This window comes from Nerophis ophidion, linkage group LG01 (assembly GCF_033978795.1).
Source record: "Nerophis ophidion isolate RoL-2023_Sa linkage group LG01, RoL_Noph_v1.0, whole genome shotgun sequence".
Taxonomy (NCBI): Eukaryota; Metazoa; Chordata; class Actinopteri; order Syngnathiformes; family Syngnathidae; genus Nerophis; species Nerophis ophidion.
The window spans coordinates 10439063-10462853 of record NC_084611.1 but is presented as its reverse complement, the minus strand read 5'-3'; the positions used below and the strand labels follow the sequence as shown (position 1 = coordinate 10462853).

Genomic DNA, 23791 nt, shown 5'->3' with positions numbered 1-23791 from the left:
AATATGTCTACCTACTATGTAGTTCCTGTTGTTTTTGAATAGGATTTGGCTGTAAACGATGAGCGTTTCATCAGTAGTGCAAATACTTATGATATAGCAGCAGATGTGTGCAATTTTGCATAGTCATTTTTTTCTGTGGGTCATGGGGTTTAGCGTTCAGGTTGTTCCGGGGAAGGGGGATTTCAAAGTCCTGACAGCCTGTTGGATTGAAGGGGGGGTGGTGCAGGGGGGAGAGAGAGTTCAGCAGCCTAACAGCCTGGTGGTGAAAGCTGTTGGTGAGTCTGGTGGTGCGAGAACGGAGGCTCTTGTATCTTCTTCCAGAGGGAAGGAGTCTGAACAGGTTGTGTGCGGGAAGTCTGGGCTTCCCTGCTTAGGCTGCTGCCCCCGTGACTCGACCTCAGATAAGCGGAAGAGGATGGATAGATTTCGGGGCTGCATATTGTAGCGTCCCGGAAGAGTTAGTGCTGCATAGGGCTCTGGGTATTCGTGCTGTGGTGTTACAGTGCGTATGTTCTCCCAAAATGCGTTTGTCATTCTTGTTTGGTGTGGGTTCACCGTGTGGCGCATATTTGTCACAGCGTTAAAGTTGTTTATACGGCCAGGTATGTTATATGAATTGGCCGACACGCTGTTTTGTGTGGGGGAAAAGCGGACGTGACAACAATATTGTTGTCCGGGTTGAAATTGGGAGAAATTCGGGAGAGTGGTTGCCCCGGGAGATTTTCGGAAGGGGCACCGAAATTCGTTAGTCTCCCGGAAAAATCGGGAGGGTTGGCAAGTATGTGCGTAACTGGCAACCTGGTTGTGACACACTGACAGACTTTCTAATTGGTCAAGCCGGGGAGGGCGGGGCATCAAAATGAAAACAATAACAAGATTTCGGGGCGGTAAATCTAATTTTGGAACGAGCATATCCAGGCTGTTCTACCGTTATCAGTTATAAAGGAAATCGGGGAAAAAACATGATTTAGTAATGCCTTTTGATGCCATTTAATGATCACTTGACATGAAATTATGACAAAAGGCTCCTCTAAAATTGTAGCGATAAAATTTTTCCGATCATTTTCCTATAATTGTCGATTTTCTCGGATACAATCCGCAGCTTTTTGACTGAGTATGTCAGTTTATAGCAGAAAGCTGAGAAGTAGGCTTTTATGTATTGATATAAAGTAGATTAAATTAATTACTTTCGGGTGTTATTTTAGCATTTTTGTTGAACGAGAGTGACAAATTGAAGCAAGATAAAACACGCTAAATTCAAAGGAAAAAAGTCGAAAGAAAGACATCTTCAGACGTGATCGTAGAAGCAATAACCTGGGCTCGGACTTGACTCGGTCTCAAAGAACGTGATCTTTACCGCTTTGGTGTCATGTTCCGCCTCAGGGCCAAAAAATCGTAATATTCTCGTCAGCACGATGGACTCCTTCGTCTCTCTGTGATGAATTCTCTGCCGCTGGTATCTGTAAAGCTGCTGGTCCTCCTAACCAATGATTGATTGCAGCAATCAAGAACCAAGCGACGGGCCACTACGTCCTCAACGGCAAAGGGGAGGAGGTCCGATCGAGAAGCTTCATTGATTTAGGCGTGGAGTGGCACTACGTCGTCGAGGGAGACGTGGAGACTCTGCACACCGACGGACCCCTGCATGACCCCGTGGTGGTCCTGGTAAGAGGATGTCCTTCTCCGTCTTGTGTGGGAAACTTTGAAAAGTACCTTCACGGCCTCAGAGAATTATCTATTGAATGAAACTCCGCAGAATGCGGTACCTTCAAGGATCTTTAAAGAAAGGTTCTTTTGTGCTCCTGTTATGTCCTACTGAGAACCAGCATCCGCTTTCTTCTTCGTCTTTTGTGAGAGTTGGATGTAGAGTCGTGATCAAAAGTCAACAGACACTTGTAAAGAACATAATGTCATGGCTGTTGGAATAGTTCTGTCGGAATTATCGCAAAAACTTTGTGTTGAAATGAGTTCCCAGCGAGAAGAGCGAAAGCAGTTTTTGAACCTACCAAGAGTAAGGCTCGTAAAAGTCCAGTCTAACAGTCTGTCTGTCTGTCTGTCTCTGCCCGTCTGACCGTCTGTCTATCCGTCCGTCTGTCCGTCCGTCGAAATCCAGCCGCTGTTGGAGGTGCAGGTGAAGTGTGTCTATCTGTCTGTTGGTCAGTCTGTCGGTCTGCCAGTCTGCCAGTCTGTCTGTCTGTCTGTCTGTCTGCCTGTCTGTCGGTCTGTCAGTCTGTCAGTCTGTCTCTCCGTCTGTCTGTGTGTCTGTCTGTCTGCCTGTCCATCCGTCCGTCCGTTGAAATCCAGCCGCTGTTGGAGGTGGAGGTGAACTGTGTCTGTCTGTCTGTCTGTCGCTGTCCGTCTGTCCGCCTGTCCGTCTGTCTGCCTGTCCGTCCGTCCGTCCGTCTGTCTGTCCGTTCATCCGTCCGTCCGTCCGTTGAAATCCAGCCGCTGTTGGAGGTGCAGGTGAAGTGTGTCTATCTGTCTGTTGGTCAGTCTGTCGGTCTGCCGGTCTGCCAGTCTGTCTGTCTGTCTGTCTGCCTGTCTGTCAGTCTGTCAGTCTGTCAGTCTGTCTCTCCGTCTGTCTGTGTGTCTGTCTGTCTGTCTGTCTGTCTGTCCGTCCGTCCGTCCATCCGTCCGTCCGTCTGTTGAAATCCAGCCGCTGTTGGAGGTGGAGGTGAACTGTGTCTGTCTGTCTGTCTGTCGCTGTCCGTCTGTCCGCCTGTCCGTCTGTCTGCCTGTCCGTCCGTCCGTCCGTCTGTCTGTCCGTTCGTCCGTCCGTCCGTCCGTTGAAATCCAGCCGCTGTTGGAGGTGCAGGTGAAGTGTGTCTATCTGTCTGTTGGTCAGTCTGTCGGTCTGCCGGTCTGCCAGTCTGTCTGTCTGTCTGTCTGCCTGTCTGTCAGTCTGTCAGTCTGTCAGTCTGTCTCTCCGTCTGTCTGTGTGTCTGTCTGTCTGTCTGTCTGTCTGTCCGTCCGTCCGTCCATCCGTCCGTCCGTCTGTTGAAATCCAGCCGCTGTTGGAGGTGGAGGTGAACTGTGTCTGTCTGTCTGTATGTCTGTCGCTGTCCGTCTGTCCGCCTGTCTGTCCGTCCGTCTGTCTGTCCGTTCGTCCGTCTGTCCGTCCGTCCGTCCGTTGAAATCCAGCCGCTGTTGGAGGTGGAGGTGAACTGTGTCTGTCTGTTGGTCGGTCGGTCGGTCTGTCAGTCTGTCTGTCTTTCTGTCTGTCGATCGATCGGTCGGTCGGTATGTCCGTCTGTCCATCTGTCCGTCCGTCCGTTAAAATCCAGCCGCTGTTGGAGGTGGAGGTGGAGGTGAAGTGTGTCTGTTGGTCGGTCTGTCGGTCCGTCAGTCTGTCTGTCTGTCGGCCAGTCTGTCTGTCTCTGTCTCTCGGTCTGTCTGTCTGTCTGTCGGTTGGTCTTTCTGTCTGTCGATCGGTTGGTCGGTCTGTCCGTCCGTCCATTGAAATCCAGCCGCTGTTGGAGGTGCAGGTGAAGTGTGTCTGTCTGTATGTTGGTCGGTCTGCCGGTCTGCCAGTCCGTCTGTCTGTCTGTCTGTCTGTCCGTCCATCCGTCCGTCCGTCTGTTGAAATCCAGCCGCTGTTGGAGGTGGAGGTGAACTGTGTCTGTCTGTCTGTCTGTCTGTCTGTCGCTGTCCGTCTGTCCGCCTGTCTGTCCGTCCGTCTGTCTGTCCGTTCGTCCGTCTGTCCATCCGTCCGTCCGTTGAAATCCAGCCGCTGTTGGAAGTGGAGGTGAACTGTGTCTGTCTGTCCGTCGGTCGGTCGATCTGTCGGTCTGTCAGTCTGTCTGTCTTTCTGTCTGTCGATCGATCGGTCGGTCTGTCCGTCTGTCCATTAGTCCGTCCGTCCGTTAAAATCCAGCCGCTGTTGGAGGTGGAGGTGAAGTGTGTCTGTTGGTCGGTCTGTCTGTCTGTCGGCCAGTCTGTCAGTCTGTCTGTCTCTGTCTCTCGGTCTGTCTGTCTGTCGGTTGGTCGTTCTGTCGGTCTTTCTGTCTGTCGATCGGTCGGTCGGTCGGTCTGTCCGTCCGTCCATTAAAATCCAGCCGCTGTTGGAGGTGCAGGTGAAGTTTGTCTATCTGTCTGTTGGTCGGTCTGTCGGTCTGCCGGTCTGCCAGTCTGTCGGTCGGTCTGTCTGTCTGTCTGTCTGTCTGTCTGTCTGTCTGCCTGTCTGTCGGTCTGTCAGTCTGTCTGTCAGTCTGCTTGTCGGTCCGTCCGTCCGTTATAATCCAGCCGCTGTTGGAGGTGGAGGTGATGTGTGTCTGTCTGTCTGTATGTCTGTCTGTCTGTCAGTCGGTCTATCGGTCGGTCGGTGACTCTGTCCGTCCGTCCATTAAAATCAATCCGATGTTGGAGGTAGAGGTGAAGTGTGTCTGTCTGTCTGTCTGTCTGTCTGTCCGTTCGTCCGTTAAAATCCAGCCGCTGTTGGAGGTTAAATGTGTCTGTGTCGGTCTGTCTGTCAATCCGTGTGTCCGCTGGTCCGTCTGTCTGTCTGTCGGTCCGTCCGTCCTTTAAAATCCAGCCGCGGTTGGAGGTGGAATTGAAGTGTGTCTCTTTGTACTAGCTTAGTCAAAGCATGTTGCTTTTGTAGCTGTTTTAGCAGATTGTATTTGCTGTTTTGGGCAGTACATACGATCGTTGATCCAAGACACAACTTACATTTAACTAAAAAATACTATTTTGTTTGTGCTCTGCAAATGAAAAGTAGTGAGAATATCGCCATGTTAAGAAACTCGGCTTCTGGCTACGCCATGATGTCTTGTTAGAAAACACAGACCCCCGGCTCCCAACACCCCGTCTGTCTGTCTGTCTGTCTGTCTGTCGGTCAACCCACACAGAGTGCGCATCTTCTTTTCCTTGTGACAGAGAAGGACGACACTGCAGCTCTCCAGATGTTCTGTTTCTAACTGATACTAAATAACAAATAACGTAAAATAACACAGTAACTGAGTTACTGAATTTAAAAAAAATAACGCCTTAGACTACTAGTTACCGCCGAAAATAAGGCGTTACAATTACGCGTTAGTCCAACATTGCCTGTCGTACCGATGAAAATCGACAATGCGACTTAATAACGTTAAGTCGCATTAATCCACAAATAAAGGGATTGATGAGTGCGAGTTAGAAGTTTAGGTTAAACAAAATGGGACCGTGTTCCTGTTAGCATGTATTCGGCCGGTCTTATTTTACACTGAGCTCGGCCGTTTTTTTTTCGATAGGCAATCAGGGAGGAGACGCCAGTGGAAAATTACATCGACGGCTCAGTGGAAGCGGAATTGTTTTCGATCCGCCGGCACGCATCACACGTCTAGACGTTTGCCTGATAGCGTACGCCACCCTCCGACCCATTGTGATGTCGCAATCATAAAACCCGCATTAAAGCGTACAGGCGACATAATAATGCCATGTTGCCTTGTATACATAAGTTAATAGGGGCGTTAGTATGTAGCCCAGCCGGGAGCCCACGGGAGAACGGGATTTGATTGTGTCGCCCGGTAAGAAATAATGCATTCATATTTTTAATCAGATCCGCTCGCAAATATATGCAGTTTGTTTGTGTAGATACTCCAAAGACATGCAACTGGGGATAAGTTGATTGGCAACACTAAAATTAGCCCTCGTGTGTAAATGTGAGTGTGAATGTTGTCTGTCTATCTGCGTTGGCCCTGTGATGAGGTGGCGACTTGTCCAGGGTGTACACCGCCTTCCGCCCGAATGCAGCTCAGATCAATCAATCAATCAATGTTTATTTATATAGCCCCAAATCACAAATGTCTCAAAGGACTGCACAAATCATTACGACTAGAACATCCTCGGAAGAACCCACAAAAGGGCAAGGAAAACTCACACCCAGTGGGCAGGGAGAATTCACATCCAGTGGGACGCCAGTGACAATGCTGACTATGAGAAACCTTGGAGAGGACCTCAGATGTGGGCAACCCCCCCCCCTCTAGGGGACCGAAAGCAATGGATGTCGAGCGGGTCTAACATGATACTGTGAAAGTTCAATCCATAGTGGCTCCAACACAGCAGTGAGAGTCCCGTCCACAGGAAACCATCTCAAGCGGATCAGCAGCATAGAGATGTCCCCAACCGATACAGGCGAGCGGTCCATCCTGGGTCCCGACGAGCGGTCCATCCTGGGTCTCGACTCTGGACAGCCAGTACTTCATCCATGGTCATCGGACCGGACCCCCTCCACAAGGGAGGGGGGGACATAGGAGAAAGAAAAGAAGCGGCAGATCAACTGGTCTAAAAAGGAGGTCTATTTAAAGGCTAGAGTATACAGATGAGTTTTAAGATGAGACTTAAATGCTTCTACTGAGGTAGCATCTCGAACTGTTACCGGGAGGGCATTCCAGAGTACTGGAGCCCGAACGGAAAACGCTCTATAGCCCGCAGACTTTTTTTGAGCTCTAGGAATCACTAATAAGCCGGAGTCTTTTGAACGCAGATTTCTTGCCGGGACATACGGTACAATACAAGATAGGCTCCAGCACCCTCCATCCTCGACCCTGAAAGGGACAAACTGTAGTAAATGGATGGTTCGTGTTTGCGTATAGACGCCTGAAAGCGGGCTGCTTGAATAAAGCCGGTCGATGAGGATTCGAAATCAAATCAGAGCCTCTCAAGAGTCAAGTGTCAATATGGCGAGGTGAGGGGAAGCCATATTGCACGCTCAATTTCAGCGTCCTTCATTACGCGCAGTTTACACTTGACACATTTTCATTTCGGATCAAATTCCGCTCCCCATGTTAGAAATGTTTCCCCTTAAAGGGGAACATTATCACCAAACCTATGCAAGCGTCAATATATACCTTTGTGGTGCAGAAAAAATGTTGATATAAACTCAACTCGTCGTATTTGGAGGTAGAAGAAGACTGATTTGCATCCCAAGAACACCATACCTACTGTGAAGCATGGTGGTGGAAACATCATGCTTTGGGGCTGTTTTTCTGCTAAGGGGACAGGACGATTGATCCGTGTTAAAGGGGAACATTATCATCAAACCTATGCAAGCATCAATATATCCTTGAGGTTGAAGAAAAAAGACCATGTATTTCTTTTAAACGATTTCCGAACTCTAAATGGGTGAATTTTGCCAAATTAAACGCCTTTCTGTTTATCGGTCTTTTAGCCATGACGTCAGAACGTGACGTCACCGAGGTAACACACCCGCCATATTCATTTTCACATTACAAACACCGGGTCTCAGCTCTGTTATTTTCCGTTTTTTCGACTATTTTTTGGAACCTTGGAGACATCATGCCTCGTCGGTGTGTTGTCGGAGGGTGTAACAACACTAACAGGGAGGGATTCAAGTTGCACCACTGGCAAGAAATTTTTGGAACCTTGGAGACATCATGCCTCATCAGTGTGTTGTCGGAGGGTGTAACAACACTAACAGGGAGGGATTCAAGTTGCACCACTGGCAAGAAATCTGCCGCCAGAACCCCTATTGAATGTACCAGAGTGTCTTCACATTTGACAGACATGGCACAGAGATGTATGGATAACCTGCAGATGCATTTGCAACGATTAAGTCAACGAAATCACAAAGGTGAGTTTTGTTGATGTTGTTGACTTAAGTGCTAATCAGACTTATTTGGTCATGGCATGACTGCCAGCTAATCGATGCTAACATGCTACGCTAATCGATGCTAACATGCTTTTTACGCTAGCTGTATGTACATTTGAAACTAGATACCCACATTTAATGCGAAACAAACACTTACCAATCGACGGATTTAAGTTGCTCCAGTGTCCCAAGATGCGAAAGTCCTGATCGTTTGGTCCGCACATTTTACCGGCGATGCTAATAAGGCAGCCATGCTATGGGCCACTTCATTAGGTACACCCACGCTATGGCCGAATAGCGTCAATAGCAATTCGCTCAATAGCTTCAGTTTTTTTTTCAATTTGGTTTTCGCTATCGGCCTCCATACTCCGACCATCTGTTTCAATACATGCGTGATCTGTTGAATCGCTTAAGCCGCTGAAATCCGAGTCTGAATCCGAGCTAATGTCGCTATATCTTGCTGTGGTAACCGCCATGTTGTTTGTATTGGCAGCCCTGTATGACGTCACAGGGAAATGGATAATGGTTTCGAAGATAGCGAAAATAAGGCACTTTAAAGCTTTATTCAGGGATATTCCGGGACCGGTAAAATTTTGAAGAAAACTTCAAAAAATACAACAAGCCACTGGGAAGTGATTTTTATTGTTTTTAATCCTTTTGAAATTGTGATAATGTTCCCCTTTAACTTCTGATGGCCATAGTGGCCACATGCGTGGACAGCGCCTTTTAGCTCTTATCTTTAAAATTGTGTACATTACTGAATTCGGGTCTTATGGCCACTTATGTGGACACTTGTACTGCCAACTGGTGGTGTCAGAAGAGTATAACATGAATGGAATTTGGGGAAAAAAAGTGTAAAAATAAAAATGTGCATGTCACTACACATGAAGTACATGTATGTGTACATATGGACTAAGTACATCATATTAAGAGATGATTTTTAGTTTTTATTCTAATTAGCGTCCAATAAGCCCAAATAGCAAAGAGAAATAATTAAAAAAAAGCTCGTAAACAAACAACTTGGGCCTTAATTTAATAATAATAATAATAATACATTTTACTTATAAGGCACCTTTCTGGGCACTCAAGGACACCGTACAAAATCAAAACAATAAAATCAAATTGGATAAAAACGACAACAAAAACAACAACAACAAAGATAGATAAAATAAGATGATTACAGTGAGTAAGCAGTCAGGAATAGGTGTGTTTTGAGTCTTGATTTAAAGAGGGATATTGAGTCTCAGTTACGAAGGTCTGGTGGAAGAAAGTTCCGAAGGTCTGGTGGTAGAGAGTTCCAAAGATGTGGGGCAGAGAGGCTGAAAGTTCAGACACCCATGCTGGACTGTTTAAATAAGGGGACAGTGAGATGGATGGACGAAGAAGATCTTAGGGAATGTGAGGGCGTGGCAACATGAAGCAGGTCAGAGAAATATGACGGAGAGAGGGTTATGGGTGGCTTTGAAAGTAAGGAGAATTATTTTAAAGTGGATACAATGTTTGATTGGTAGCCATAAGTTAAAAGTTAAAGTTAAGTTAAGGTACCAATGATTGTCACACACACACAGTAGGTGTGGTGAAATTTGTCGTCTGAATTTGACCTATCGCTTTGTTCACCCCCGGGAGGAACTAGCAGAGACGAATTAGGACCAAACTCGGCTACAGGTGACCTTTTCTGTGAACTCTTTTACGACCTTTTCTTTGAACTGTTGTCATCAAAGGCAATGGCTGTTTACGACCCATGTCCCTTAGAAACAGCTGTTGCCATGTAATCAGGGAAAGTCCAAAAAACAGAGGTGGCGTACAATCTTTCGCCAGAGCGCGCTGGAGACCGTACAAGAGTACAGCCCAGACGTTTCTCCTCAAATTGAGCCAAATTTAAAATCTGTCTCTGTTTAATTCTTTGCTTCTTGTCTTGTTTAATAGATGTCCTCAGTGTTTGAACCTGACACCAATCATGGCAGACTTCACGAGAGCCAACAATAATTACTTTCCAGAACTTTATATTTTTTAACCTGAATATTCAGAGCATAAACTACACATTTTAGAAGCTTAGTGATAAGCAGATCCGGCAAGTAGTAGTATTGCTAAGTGCTAACTAACAAATACAAAGTATGAACCTAATAGAACAATCACATACTGTACAATGTCTGCTCGCAGTGGGATATCGATTGACCGTTTAGATGAAGAATTCATCATAATCCTCATGCAGGTTTAAAAAATTAAAAAAAGTTGTGTTACTTGTTTGCCATCTTTGGGTAGAATTTGGACATCAAAGTTGACCAACTTCTCGGTTTATGGCCACATTCTTCTACTGTGCGAGTGAGAGGCATGATTTATAATTTAGACTCACCAAATCAGAGGCAAAATCAAGTCATAAAAATGGGTAACACAGTAAATTTTTGGGGTGCCACATCTTTGTATCCGTTTTGAAAACAGAGAATAAATGTATGCATTATCCTGTTGTATCTCACATTCTATATTGTGTGTGGGAATAATTTTGTTATAAACGTTACTTAATTAAGAGAAATAATACAAAATAAAACACATTTTTATGCATATGTACATTTCTTCGGTTGTAAACATTCATTCACTTTCTTCTTTCCTTCATGGATCTAAATTTTACTGCTGCCGTTATTTTATTCTATATTTTTATGGTAATATTTTCAGAATGTGTTTGTTCTATTTTTGGCCTAAATAAGACAAAGAAAATAATCTGAAGTTGTCTTTATTTTTTTAGTTTTAATGCTCTGATTTTCATAGTCCGGCCCACATTTTCCTCCATGCGGCCCCTGAGCTAAAATCAATCAATCAATCAATCAATGTTTATTTATATAGCCCCAAATCACAAATGTCTCAAAGGGCTGCACAAATCATTACGACTACGACATCCTCGGAAGAACCCACAAAAGGGCAAGGAAAACTCACACCCAGTGGGCAGGGAGAATTCACATTCAGTGGGACGCCAGTGACAATGCTGACTATGAGAAACCTTGGAGAGGACCTCAGATGTGGGCAACCCCCCCCCCTAACATAATACTGTGAAAGTTCAATCCATAGTGGCTCCAACACAGCCGCGAGAGTTCAGTTCAAAGCGGATCCAAGACAGCAGCCAGAGTCCCGTCCACAGGAAACCATCTCAAGCGGAGGCGGATCAGCAGCGTAGAGATGTCCCCAACCGATACAGGCGAGCGGTCCATCCTGGGTCATCGGACCGGACCCCCTCCACAAGGGAGGGGGGGACATAGGAGAAAGAAAAGAAGCGGCAGATCAACTGGTCTAAAAAGGAGGTCAATTTAAAGGCTAGAGTATACAGATGAGTTTTAAGGTGAGACTTAAATGCTTCTACTGAGGTAGCATCTCGAACTGTTACCGGGAGGGCATCCCAGAGTACTGGAGCCCGAACGGAAAACGCTCTATAGCCCGCAGACTTTTTTTGGGCTCTAGGAATCCCTAATAAGCCGGAGTCTTTTGAAGGCAGATTTCTTGCCGGGACATATGGTACAATACAATCGGCAAGATAGGCTGGAGCTAGACCGTGTAGTATTTTATACGTAAGTAGTAAAACCTTAAAGTCACATCTTAAGTGCACAGGAAGCCAGTGCAGGTGAGCCAGTACAGGTGTAATATGATCAAACTTTCTTGTTCTTGTCAAAAGTCTAGCAGCCGCATTTTGTACGGGTGTCAAAATGAGTTTGACACCCTTACATTAACTCGTTATCATCACAACTTTAGTTGAAATATCTATTTTTACGTCAATTGTTACTTACACAACTAACTTAATGTCACATTTTAGATTCTAAACCCACTCAGTGGCCTTGTGGTTTGAGTGTCCGCCCTGAGATCGGTAGGTTGTGAGTTCCAAGACTATAAAAATGGGACCCATTACCTCCCTGCTTGGCCCTCAACATCCGGGGTTGGAATTGGGGGTTAAATCACCAAAAATGATTCCCGAGCGCGGCCGCTGCTGCTGCTCACTGCTCCCCTCACCTCCCGGGGGTTAAAACAAAGGGATGGGTCAAATTGGACACATTTCACTACATCTAGTATGTGTGTGTGAGAATCATTGGTACTTTAACTTAATCATAATTTTAAAAAAATCTATTAAAAAACGAAAACATTTTATTTTATAAGAATCAGTTTTAAAAATAATTGTTTAGTGTCATGTCTGTGTGATCATGTTTTGTTTTAGTCATGTTCGGTTTTGTTTCTGGACTCTTTGTGCACTTTGTTTTGTCACCATAGCAACCCATTAGTTTTCACCTGTCGAGTCACGCACCCGTTTTCACTGATCATGTCACTGCTATTTAAGCCTGTCTGTTTCTGTTGTTCGTCCTGGTGACATTATCCTATCTATCTATCCATCCATACTACCTCTGCTACCCATGAGATTCCTGTTTATTATGGTTCATGCTTCATGCCATGCCACAGTACGTGTTTTTGTTTCGTGTCCATAGTTAATTGCCTTCGTGCTAGCCTTTTGTTTTCATAAGTCAAGTTTGTTCTCCGCCATTGTGCGCGCCTTTTGTTTGTTCATGTAGTGGAAAGGTCTTAGACTTAACTGCAAACAAAGTGGTTTTAGTACAAAAGTTTTATCTACCCAATATCTAAAAGTACAGATTGGATTGAGTTGCAGATAGCATCCTTCGAAGGACCCAGAGTCAAACGAAAAACATGCAAATCATGCAGATCATCGGTACACTCGCTTTTTATGTTTTCTTCATATGTCAAGGTCTCTTTGTTTTTGTCACTCCTGGCACCAACACAAGAGTCATAACAAACAGTCATAACAATTCTCAGAATGCTCACCGTGCTCACAAACTGAACTTTGCCTTACATTCTGTTTCCCAATGATTCAGAAATAGGCTTCTTTTTCGGACTTTAACAAACACAAAATATGGTATAAATTAATCACAATAAAGTCAGAAGTTCCACTACATTCATTTTGTTAGTGTTAAAATAAATCATGTCCTTAAGTTCACGCCTTGCCCGCGCCAACTTTCCTTTGCCGTTCCGGGAAAACAAACCTCAACGTCCATGCTTTGACTTTTAGGACATCTCCTCGCTGCTTTTCTAACTTGTATCCTGTTTTGGAAAAGTTGCGATGCAATTCTCCTGCCAAATAACACACTGCGGTTTGACTCTGGAATCGATTCTGAACCGATTTGTTGTTCAAACGAATCGTTACACCCCGAATAATGCCACTCTCTCAATTTTTAAGTTTTTAGAAAATTAAGTTGTTTATGAATTATATTTATTTGTGGTCAGGATGCTACCCGAACGATGTTTCGGGCATGTCCGACTGGTAGGAGGTCTCCTGGCTTTCCTGGGAACACCTCGGGATTTTCCGGGCGGAGCTGGACGAAGTAGCTGGGGAGAGAAAAGTCTGGGCTTCCCTGCTTGGGCTGCTGCCCCCGCGACCCAACCTTGGATAAGCGGAAGAAGATGGATGGATGGATGGATGGACATTCCTACTCAGTTATCGCTAACGTCTAATTAACACCTTGCACTATGATTATAGTATTAACTTTATATACTTAATAGGGGTGGACAAAAACATCGATTCCCAAACAAAACATGATTTTATTCATCCCAACTCTAGATCGATTCAAATTTGTCATACTAAACCGAATGAGGCATGAATCAGGCTAGCTGTGAACATAACAACGTTTCCTGCTCTCTTGAAAAAAGGAGAGTGTCTGTCTGGGACTATTTAGGACTGATCAGATACAAATGTGCCTCTCTCGCTGTCCTTTAGATTATACCAAAGGACAACGAGACCCGCTCCACTCTAATGTACAAGTACATCATCCACGAGGACTCGGTGCCCGTCAACAACAACAACGTCCTCCAGGAAGACACGTACGAGTGGGCCCTCAAGAGCTGGTCTCCGTGCTCCAAGCCGTGCGGTGGAGGTAAAGCAAACATGAAGGTTCAAGAGTAGACGCTGATGGAGTGTGTGTGTGTGTGTGTGTGTGTGTTTACCTAATGGGGACATTGTTCTGTTTACACACATTTTGGGGACTTCAGACGGTATGGGGACCCAAAAAACAGGTCCCCTAAAGGGAAAGCTTTTTTAAATGATAGTCAGATCCAATCTGAAGATGTGGTTTAAGGTAAGGTAAGATAAGATAATCTTTTATTGATCCCACAACAGGGAAATGAGGGTTACTTTGTTTACCTGTTCCAAATATTGGTAAAAGAGAACATTAATTTGCTTGAAAAGTGAAACATTTGTTATCCTGGCATTAATAGTACTGTGATTCTGTATGGTATCCATCCTTAGTTGAAACTAACATATTATTCCAAAACAATTCATCAATCCAGGGATTTAAATATGTTAATGAGCTAACTGGGCAGTGGCCATTTTACCCAAAAATGTATATGCCTCTGCAACCTGTAGAAAGGGTGGTCCCCACAAGTCCTGATCAAACACTCGGTCCCCATTTCAAATAACAACCTGTGTGTGTGTGTTTGTGTGTGTGTGTGTGTTCTGACAATGCTTACCTAATGGGGACATTGCGCTGTTTACACACCTTTTGGGGACTTCTGACGGTATGGGGACCCAAAAAAAACAGGGCCCCTAAAGGGAGACCTTTTTAAATGATAGTCAGATCCAATCTGAAGATGTGGTTTAAGGTAAAATAAGATAATCCTTTATTGATCCCACAACATGGAAATTTGGTTTACTTTGTTTACGTGTTTCAAATATTGGTAAAAGAGAAAATTAATTTGCTTGAAAAGTGAAACATTTGTTATCCTGGCATTAATAGGACTGTGATTCTTTATGGTGTCCATCCTTAGTTGAAACTAATATATTATTCCAAAAAAATTCATCAATCCAGGGATTTAAAGACGTTAATGAGCTAACTGGGCAGTGGCCATTTTACCCCCAAAATTTTATGCCTCCACAACCTGTAGAAAGGGCGGTCCCCACAAGTCCTGATCAAACACTTGGTCCCCATGCCAAATGATAACCACTATGTGTGTGTACGTGCGTGTGTGTGTGTGTGTGTGTGTGTGTGTGTGTGTGTGTGTGTGTGTGTGTGTGTGTGTGTGTGTGTGTGTGTGTGTGTGTGTGTGTGTGTGTGTGTGTGTGTGTGTGTGTGTGTGTGTGTGTGTGTGTGCGTGTGTGTGCGTGCGTGCGTGCGTTCTGACAATGCTGACTTAATGGGGACATTGCTCTGTTTACACACCTTTTGGGGACTTCTGACGGTATGGGGACCCAAAAAACAGGTCCCCTAAAGGTCCCCCTAAAGGGAGCCATTTTACCCCCAAAATTTTTATGCCTCCACAACCTGTAGAAAGGGTGGTTCCCACAAGTCCTGATCAAACAATTGGTCTCCATGGCAAATGATAACTACCATGTGTGCGTGCGTGCGTGCGTGCGTGCGTGCGTGTGTGTGTGTGCGTGCGTGCTTGCGTGTGTGTGTGTGTGTGTGCGTGCGTTCTGGCAATGCTGACTTAATGAGGACATTGCTCTGTTTACACACATTCTGGGGTCTTCAGACGGTATGGGGACCCAAAAAACAGGGCTCCTAAAGGGTGACCTTTTTAAATGATAGTCAGATCCATACTGAAGATGTGGTTTAAGGTAAGGTAAGATAAGATAATCTTGTATTGATCCCACAACATGGAAATTTGGTTTACTTTGTTTACGTGTTTCAAATATTGGTAAAAGAGAACATTAATTTGCTTGAAAAGTGAAACATTTGTTATCCTGGCATTAATAGTACTGTGATTCTGTATGGTATCCATCCTTAGTTGAAACTAACATATTATTCCAAAACAATTCATCAATCCAGGGATTTAAATATGTTAATGAGCTAACTGGGCAGTGGCCATTTTACCCAAAAATTTATATGCCTCTGCAACCTGTAGAAAGGGTGGTCCCCACAAGTCCTGATCAAACACTCGGTCCCCATTTCAAATAACAACCTGTGTTTGTGTGTGTGTGTGTGTGTTCTGACAATGCTTACCTAATGGGGACATTGCGCTGTTTACACACCTTTTGGGGACTTCTGACGGTATGGGGACCCAAAAAAAACAGGGCCCCTAAAGGGAGACCTTTTTAAATGATAGTCAGATCCAATCTGAAGATGTGGTTTAAGGTAAAATAAGATAATCCTTTATTGATCCCACAACATGGAAATTTGGTTTACTTTGTTTACGTGTTTCAAATATTGGTAAAAGAGAAAATTAATTTGCTGGAAAAGTGAAACATTTGTTATCCTGGCATTAATAGGACTGTGATTCTGTATGGTGTCCATCCTTAGTTGAAACTAATATATTATTCCAAAAAAATTCATCAATCCAGAGATTTAAAGACGTTAATGAGCTTACTGGGCAGTGGCCATTTTACCAAAAAATTTGTATGCCTCTGCAACCTGTAGAAAGGGTAGTCACCACAAGTCCTGATCAAACACTTGGTCCCCATTTTAAATGATAACCGCTATGTGTGTGTTGTGCGTGCGTGTGTGTGTGTGTGTGTGTGTGCGTGTGTGTGTGTGTGTGTGTGTGTGTGTGTGTGTGTGTGTGTGTGTGTGTGTGTGTGTGTGTGTGTGTGTGTGTGTGTGTGTGTGTGTGTGTGCGTGTGTGTGTGCGTGCGTGCGTTCTGACAATGCTGACTTAATGGGGACATTGCTCTGTTTACACACCTTTTGGGGACTTCTGACGGTATGGGGACCCAAAAAAAACAGGGCCCCTAAAGGGAGACCTTTTTAAATGATAGTCAGATCCAATCTGAAGATGTGGTTTAAGGTAAAATAAGATAATCCTTTATTGATCCCACAACATGGAAATTTGGTTTACTTTGTTTACGTGTTTCAAATATTGGTAAAAGAGAACATTAATTTGCTTGAAAAGTGAAACATTTGTTATCCTGGCATTAATAGTACTGTGATTCTGTATGGTATCCATCCTTAGTATAAACTAATATATTATTCCAAAAAAATTCATTAATCCAGGCATTTAAAGACGTTAATTAGTTAACTGGGCAGTGGCCATTTTACCAAAAAATTTGTATGACTCCGCAACCTGTAGAAAGGGTGGTCCCCACAAGTCCTGATCAAACACTCGGTCCCCATTTCAAATAACAACCTGTCTGTGTTTGTGTGTGTGTGTGTGTGTGTGTGTGTGTGTGTGTGTGTGTGTGTGTGCGTGCGTGTGTGTGTGCGTTCTGGCAATGCTGACTTAATGGGGACATTGCTCTGTTTACACACATTTTGGGGTCTTCTGACGGTATGGGGACCCAAAAAACAGGTCCCCTAAAGGGAGACCTTTTTAAATGATAGTCAGATCCAATCTGAAGATGTGGTTTAAGGTAAGATAAGATAATCCTTTATTGGTCCCACAACATGGAAATTTGGTTTACTTTGTTTACGTGTTTCAAATATTGGTAAAAGAGAAAATTAATTTGCTTGAAAAGTGAAACATTTGTTATCCTGGCATTAATAGGACTGTGATTCTGTATGGTATCCATCCTTAGTTGAAACTAATATATTATTCCAAAAAAATTCATCAATCCAGGGATTTAAAGACGTTAATGAGCTAACTGGGCAGTGGCCATTTTACCAAAAAATTTGTATGCCTCTGCAACCTGTAGAAAGGGTGGTCCCCACAAGTCCTGATCAAACACTTGGTCCCCATGCCAAATGATAACCACTATTAGTGTGTAGATGCGTGCGATTGTGTGTGTGTGTGTGTGTGTGTGTGTGTGTGTGTGTGCGTGCGTGCGTGCGTGCGTGCGTTCTGACAATGCTGACTTAATGGGGACATTGCTCTGTTTACACACCTTTTGGGGACTTCTGACGGTATGGGGACCCAAAAAACAGGTCCCCTAAAGGTCCCCCTAAAGGGAGCCATTTTACCCCCAAAATGTTTATGCCTCCACAACCTGTAGAAAGGGTGGTTCCCACAAGTCCTGATCAAACAATTGGTCTCCATGGCAAATGATAACTACTATGCGTGCGTGCGTGCGTGCGTGCGTGCGTGTGTGTGTGCGTGCGTGCGTGTGTGTGTGTGTGTGTGTTCTGACAATGCTTACCTAATGGGGACATTGCTCTGTTTACACACCTTTTGGGGACTTCTGACGGTATGGGGACCCAAAAAAAACAGGGCCCCTAAAGGGAGACCTTTTTAAATGATAGTCAGATCCAATCTGAAGATGTGGTTTAAGGTAAAATAAGATAATTCTTTATTGATCCCACAACATGGAAATTTGGTTTACTTTGTTTACGTGTTTCGAATATTGGTAAAAGAGAAAATGAATTTGCTTGAAAAGTGAAACATTTGTTATCCTGGCATTAATAGGACTGTGATTCTGTATGGTATCCATCCTTAGTTGAAACTAATATATTATTCCAAAAAAATTCATCAATCCAGGGATTTAAAGACGTTAATGAGCTAACTGGGCAGTGGCCATTTTACCAAAAAATTTGTATGCCTCTGCAACCTGTAGAAAGGGTAGTCACCACAAGTCCTGATCAAACACTTGGTCCCCATGCCAAATGATAACCACTACGTGTCTGTAGATGCGTGCAAGTGTGTGTTTGCGTGCGTGTGTGTGTGTGTGTGTGTGCGTTCTGACAATGCTGACTTAATGGGGACATCGCTCTGTTTACACACATTTTGGGGTCTTCTGACGGTATGGGGACCCAAAAAACAGGTCCCCTAAAGGGAGACCTTTTTAAATGATGGTCAGATCCAATCTGAGGATGTGGTTTAAGGTAAGTTAAGATAATCATTTATAGATCCCACAACAGGGAAAGTTGGGTTACTTTGTTTACGTGTTTCAAATATTGGTAAAAATGTATTTGCTTGAAAAGTGAAAAATGTGTTATTCTAGCAATAATAGTACTGTGATTCTGTATGGTATCCCTCCTTAGTTGAAACTAATATATTTATCCAAAAACTAAATCTGGTTTAGTGTTCTTTAGGATGACATTTTCATACAGCATGATTAAAAAACATTATTACCTTAAAGAATGATTCACATTCAGAATTTCCTATCCTAGTTGGAGTTGCAGACAATTTCATTACTGCTAAATAGCAGTAATCAGTAAAGTCACAGAAATGCAGGATTTGCTTTGAGATTTAAGTGGTGTAACTTCGGGCTTTACTGTGGTAGAGGGGTTAGTGTGTCTGCCTCATAATACGAAGGTCCTGCAGTCCTGTGTTCAATCCCAGGCTCGGGATCTTTCTGTTTGGAGTTTGCATGTTCTCCCCGTGAATGCGTGGGTTCCCTGCTGGTACGCCGCCTTCCGCCTGATTGTAGCTGAGATAGGCGCCAGCGCCCCCCGTTACCCCGAAAGGGAATAAGCGGTAGAAAAAGGAATGGATGGATGGTGAAACTTCCTATAAGAGGACAGCTGTAGTGCTGTATTCTGAGGATAATGTCATATTTAATTTGAACTTCTTTTTTTTTAATGGTCCTCAGTAGTCCCGCACAAATTTGTGTGAAATATGTCAAATTAATAACATTTGGTTCCATTAACCAAATTAACTATTTTTCCCCCAGGGTCCCCAGTAAGACTGATCAGCACATTACTTTATCAATCCAGATATTTAAAGATGTGTATGAGCCAGTGGCCATTTTACCAATTTTTGTTATGCCTCCACAACCTGTAGAAAGGGTGGTCCCCACAAGTCCTGATCAAAAACTAGGTCCCCATTCCAAATGATAACCAGTGTGTGTGTGTTTGTGTGTGTGCGTTCTGGCAATGCTTGCTTAATGGGGACACCGCTCTGTTTAAACAGTCACCTTTAGGGGACTTCTGACGGTATGGGGACAAAAAAACAGGTCCCCTAAAGGGAAACCTTTTTAAATGATAGTCAGATCCATTCTGCAGACGCCTAAGTGATTTTTAAGCTTTGGCCCATAAAACATGTTTACTGTCAAGAGTTATTTGTTGATGAACCCCAAGATGCAGAGATGGAGGCAGGCATTGGATCTGAAGACATGATTTAATATAAATAATAGAAAAAGAACAAACGTGGGCGGAATAACAAACTAAGGGAGCTAGCACTGGAAGCTAGAAAACAAAAAGGAAATTTAGCATGGAAACTAGAGGATAACAAACAGAAAAACTGGAAATAGCTACTGGCTAACAAAAACAGCTTACCGCTACGACGACCAGGACATACTGTAGCATGACAGGTAGTAGCTGTAACAAAACGACAGGAAGCACGACAAGAGTGATATGTGGCAACGACAATACAAGTCCGGATGACAATACAATGATCCCAGCAACTGACACAAGACAAAGGAGGTACAAATAGGAGCCGGCTGATTGGCAACAGGTGTGGCCAGATGCCAATCAGCTGCAGCTGAAGGGGAACACAGCACTCAGGGAACAAGACAGGAAACTGACAAAAAAAGAGCACTAGACAGGAACTAAGGACAGGAAATACTAAACACACTGAGGAGGAAAACAGCACTCAGGGAACAAAACAGGAAGCTGACAAATTAAGAGCACTTGACAGGAACTAAAAGACTGGAAACGCTAAACACAGGAAACGGACAAATGCAGAGGAACAAACTAAAACATGTCATATTTATTTTGAACTTTTTTTTTTAAATGGTCCTCAGTAGTCACGAACAAATGTGTGTGAATTATGCAAAATGATGGTGGCAGAGGGGTTAGTGCGTCTGCCTCACAATACGAAGGTCCTGCAGTCCTGGGTTCAAATCCAGGCTCGGGATCTTTCTGTGTGGAGTTTGCATGTTCTCCCCGTGAATGCGTGGGTTCCCTCCGGGTACTCCGGCTTCCTCCCACTTCCAAAGACATGCACCTGGGGATAGGTTGATTGGCAACACTAAATTGGCCCTAGTGTGTGAATGTGAGTGTGAATGTTGTCTGTCTATCTGTGTTGGCCCTGCGATGAGGTGGCGACTTGTCCAGGGTGTACCCTGCCTTCCGCCCGATTGTAGCTGAGATAGGCGCCAGCGCCCCCCGCGACCCCGAAAGGGAATAAGCGGTAGAAAATGGATGGATGGATGGATTTAAATTTGGTCCGCCATGAACCATATTAACTCTTTTTCCCCAGGGTCCCCAGTAAGAATGATCAGCACATTACTTTATCAAGCCAGAAATTTAAAGACGTGTATGAGCAAACTGGGCAGTGGCCATTTTACCTCATTTGTTTATGCCTCCACAACCTGTAGAAAGGGTGGTCCCCACAAGTCCTGAACAAACATTTGGTCCCCTTTCCAAATGATAACCAGTGTGTGTGTTTGTTCTGGCAATGCTTGCTTAATGGGGACATCGCTCCGTTTAAACAGTCACCTTTAGGGGATTTCTGACGGTATGGGGACACAAAAACAGGTCCCCTAAAGCAGTGGTCCCCAACCTTCTTGTATCCGCGGACCGGTCAACGCTTAATAATTTGTCCCGCGGCCCGGGGGGGTTGTAGAATCTTTTTTTTTTTTTTCTTATTTTTCTTTGTCATGAAAAAGGGACGTTTTTGTCATGAAAAAGGGTGTTTTTTGTGGTTGGTGCATTAATTGTAAGTGTATATTGTGATTTTTATGTTGATTTAATATTTTTTTTTTTTTTTTTTTTTTAAATAAAAATGAATAAAAAATTATTCTGTGGCTCGGTACCAATCGAGCCACGGCCCGGTACTGGGCCGCTGCCCGGTGGTTGGGGACCACTGCCCTAAAGGGAAACCTTTTTAAATGATAGTAAGATCCATTCTGAAGACGCTTAAGTGATTTTTAAGCTTTGGCCCATAAAACATGTTTACTGGTGAAACTTCCTATAAGAGGACAGCTGTAATGTTGTGTTCTGAGGACCATGTCATATTTAATTTGAACTTTTTTTTTTTTTTTTTAAATGGTCCTCAGTAGTCACGAACAAATGTGTGTGAATTATGCAAAATGATTTAAATTTGGTCCGCCATGAACCATATTAACTCTTTTTCCCCAGGGTCCCAAGTAAGACTGATCAGCACATTACTTTATCAAACCAGAGATTTAAAGACGTGTATGAGCTAACTGGGCAGTGGCCATTTCACCTCATTTTTCAATGCCCCCACAACCTGTAGAAAGGGTGGTCCCCACAAGTCCTGAACAAACATTTGGTCCCCTTTCCAAATGATAACCAGTGTGTGTGTTTGTTCTGGCAATGCTTGCTTAATGGGGACATCGCTCCGTTTAAACAGTCACCTTTAGGGGATTTCTGACGGTATGGGGACACAAAAACAGGTCCCCTAAAGCAGTGGTCCCCAACCTTTTTGTATCCGCGGACCGGTCAACGCTTAATAATTTGTCCCGCAGCCCGGGGGGGTTGTAGAATCTTTTTTTTTTTTTTCTTCTTTTTCTTTGTCATGAAAAAGGGACGTTTTTGTCATGAAAAAGGGTGTTTTTTGTGGTTGGTGCACTAATTGTAAGTGTATATTGTGTTTTTTATGTTGATTTAATTTTTTATTTATTTTTTTTTTTTTTTAAATAAAAATGAATAAAAAATTCTTCTGTGGCCCGATACCAATCGGGCCACGGCCCGGTACTGGGCCCCTGCCCGGTGGTTGGGGACCACTGCCCTAAAGGGAAACCTTTTTAAATGATAGTAAGATCCATTCTGAAGACGCTAAAGTGATTTTTAAGCTTTGGCCCATAAAACATGTTTACTGGTGAAACTTCCTATATGAGGACAGCTGTAATGTTGTGTTCTGAGGATCATGTCATATTTAATTTGAACTTTTTTTTTATTTTAAATGGTCCTCAGTAGTCACGAATAAATGTGTGTAAATTATGCAAAATGATTTAAATTTGGTCCCCATGAACCATATGAACTCTTTTTCCCCAGGGTCCCAAGTAAGACTGATCAGCACATTACTTTATCAAGCCAGAAATTTAAAGACGTGTATGAGCTAACTGGGCAGTGGCCATTTCACCTCATTTGTTTATGCCTCCACAACCTGTAGAAAGGGTGGTCCCCACAAGTCCTGAACAAACATTTGGTCCCCTTTCCAAATGATAACCAGTGTGTGTGTTTGTTCTGGCAATGCTTGCTTAATGGGGACATCGCTCTGTTTAAACAGTCACCTTTAGGGGATTTCTGACGGTATGGGGACACAAAAACAGGTCCCCTAAAGCAGTGGTCCCCAACCTTTTTGTATCCGCGGACCGGTCAACGCTTAATAATGGGACGTTTTTGTCATGAAAAAGGGTGTTTTTTTGTGGTTAGTGCACTAATTGTAAGTGTATATTGTGTTTTTTATGTTGATTTAATATTTTTTTTTTTTTTATAAAAATGAATAAAAAATTATTCTGAAGACGCCTAAGTGATTTTTAAGCTTTGGCCCATAAAACATGTTTACTGCTGAAACTTCCTATAAGAGGACAGCTGTAGTGTTGTGTTCTGAGGACCATGTCATATTTAATTTGAACTTTTTTTTTTTTTAAATGGTCCTCAGTAGTCACGAACAAATGTGTGTGAATTATGCAAAATGATTTAAATCTGAACCATATGAACTCTTTTCCCCCAGGGTCCCAAGTAAGACTGATCAGCACATTACTTTATCAAGCCAGAAATTTAAAGACATGTATGAGCTAACTGGACAGTGGCCATTTTACCTCATTTTTTTATTCCTCCACAACCTGTAGAAAGGGTGGTCCCCACAAGTCCTGAACAAACATTTGGTCCCCTTTCCAAATTATAACCAGTGTGTGTGTGTGTTTGTTCACGTTGTCCCTATTGTTAAAGCGTGTTCCTAATGACTATATATCTTGTATGCTTGTGTTTCCATGCCAACATGATGATCGCCCCCACGCGCCGTCCTCCCTTTAAGGCTTCCAGTACACCAAATACGGCTGCCGGAAGAAAGGCGACACCAAGATGGTCCACAGAGGCTACTGCGACGTGGGCAAGAAGCCCAAACCCATACGTCGGATGTGCAACCTGCAGGACTGCGCGCAGCCCCAGTGAGTGCCCGTGTCGGACGAGATGTTTCAAAAGTGCCGTGCTCGTTACCGCCGATAATTAAACGATCATTAACTTAAGCTAATTTATTTTACTTTTATTTTTTTTTGTCCTTTCCAGCTACTCATGCAAATCATATTGTTGATGTAGATGCCCATGCACAGATTTACTTTAGAAAAGAGAAGTGTGGGATTCTTCTCTTGTTGCCTTATTTGTATTTGACTTTATTAAATGTATTTATATTATTAATTGGTGCGGCCGAAAGAAAGAGGAAAAAAAG

The 23791-nt window shown here is 43.7% G+C and overlaps 1 protein-coding gene across 1 annotated transcript in view; it reads left to right on the top strand.

Moving 5' to 3' along the window:
* Window positions 1–23791, top strand: part of adamts3 (ADAM metallopeptidase with thrombospondin type 1 motif, 3) — a 487969-nt gene that overhangs the window by 427503 nt on the left and 36675 nt on the right. The window contains exons 18-20 of the mRNA XM_061895958.1: window positions 1502–1665; window positions 13347–13503; window positions 23381–23513. Of these exons, the coding sequence (XP_061751942.1) occupies window positions 1502–1665; window positions 13347–13503; window positions 23381–23513 (454 nt within the window). The remainder of the gene's footprint in view (window positions 1–1501; window positions 1666–13346; window positions 13504–23380; window positions 23514–23791) is intronic.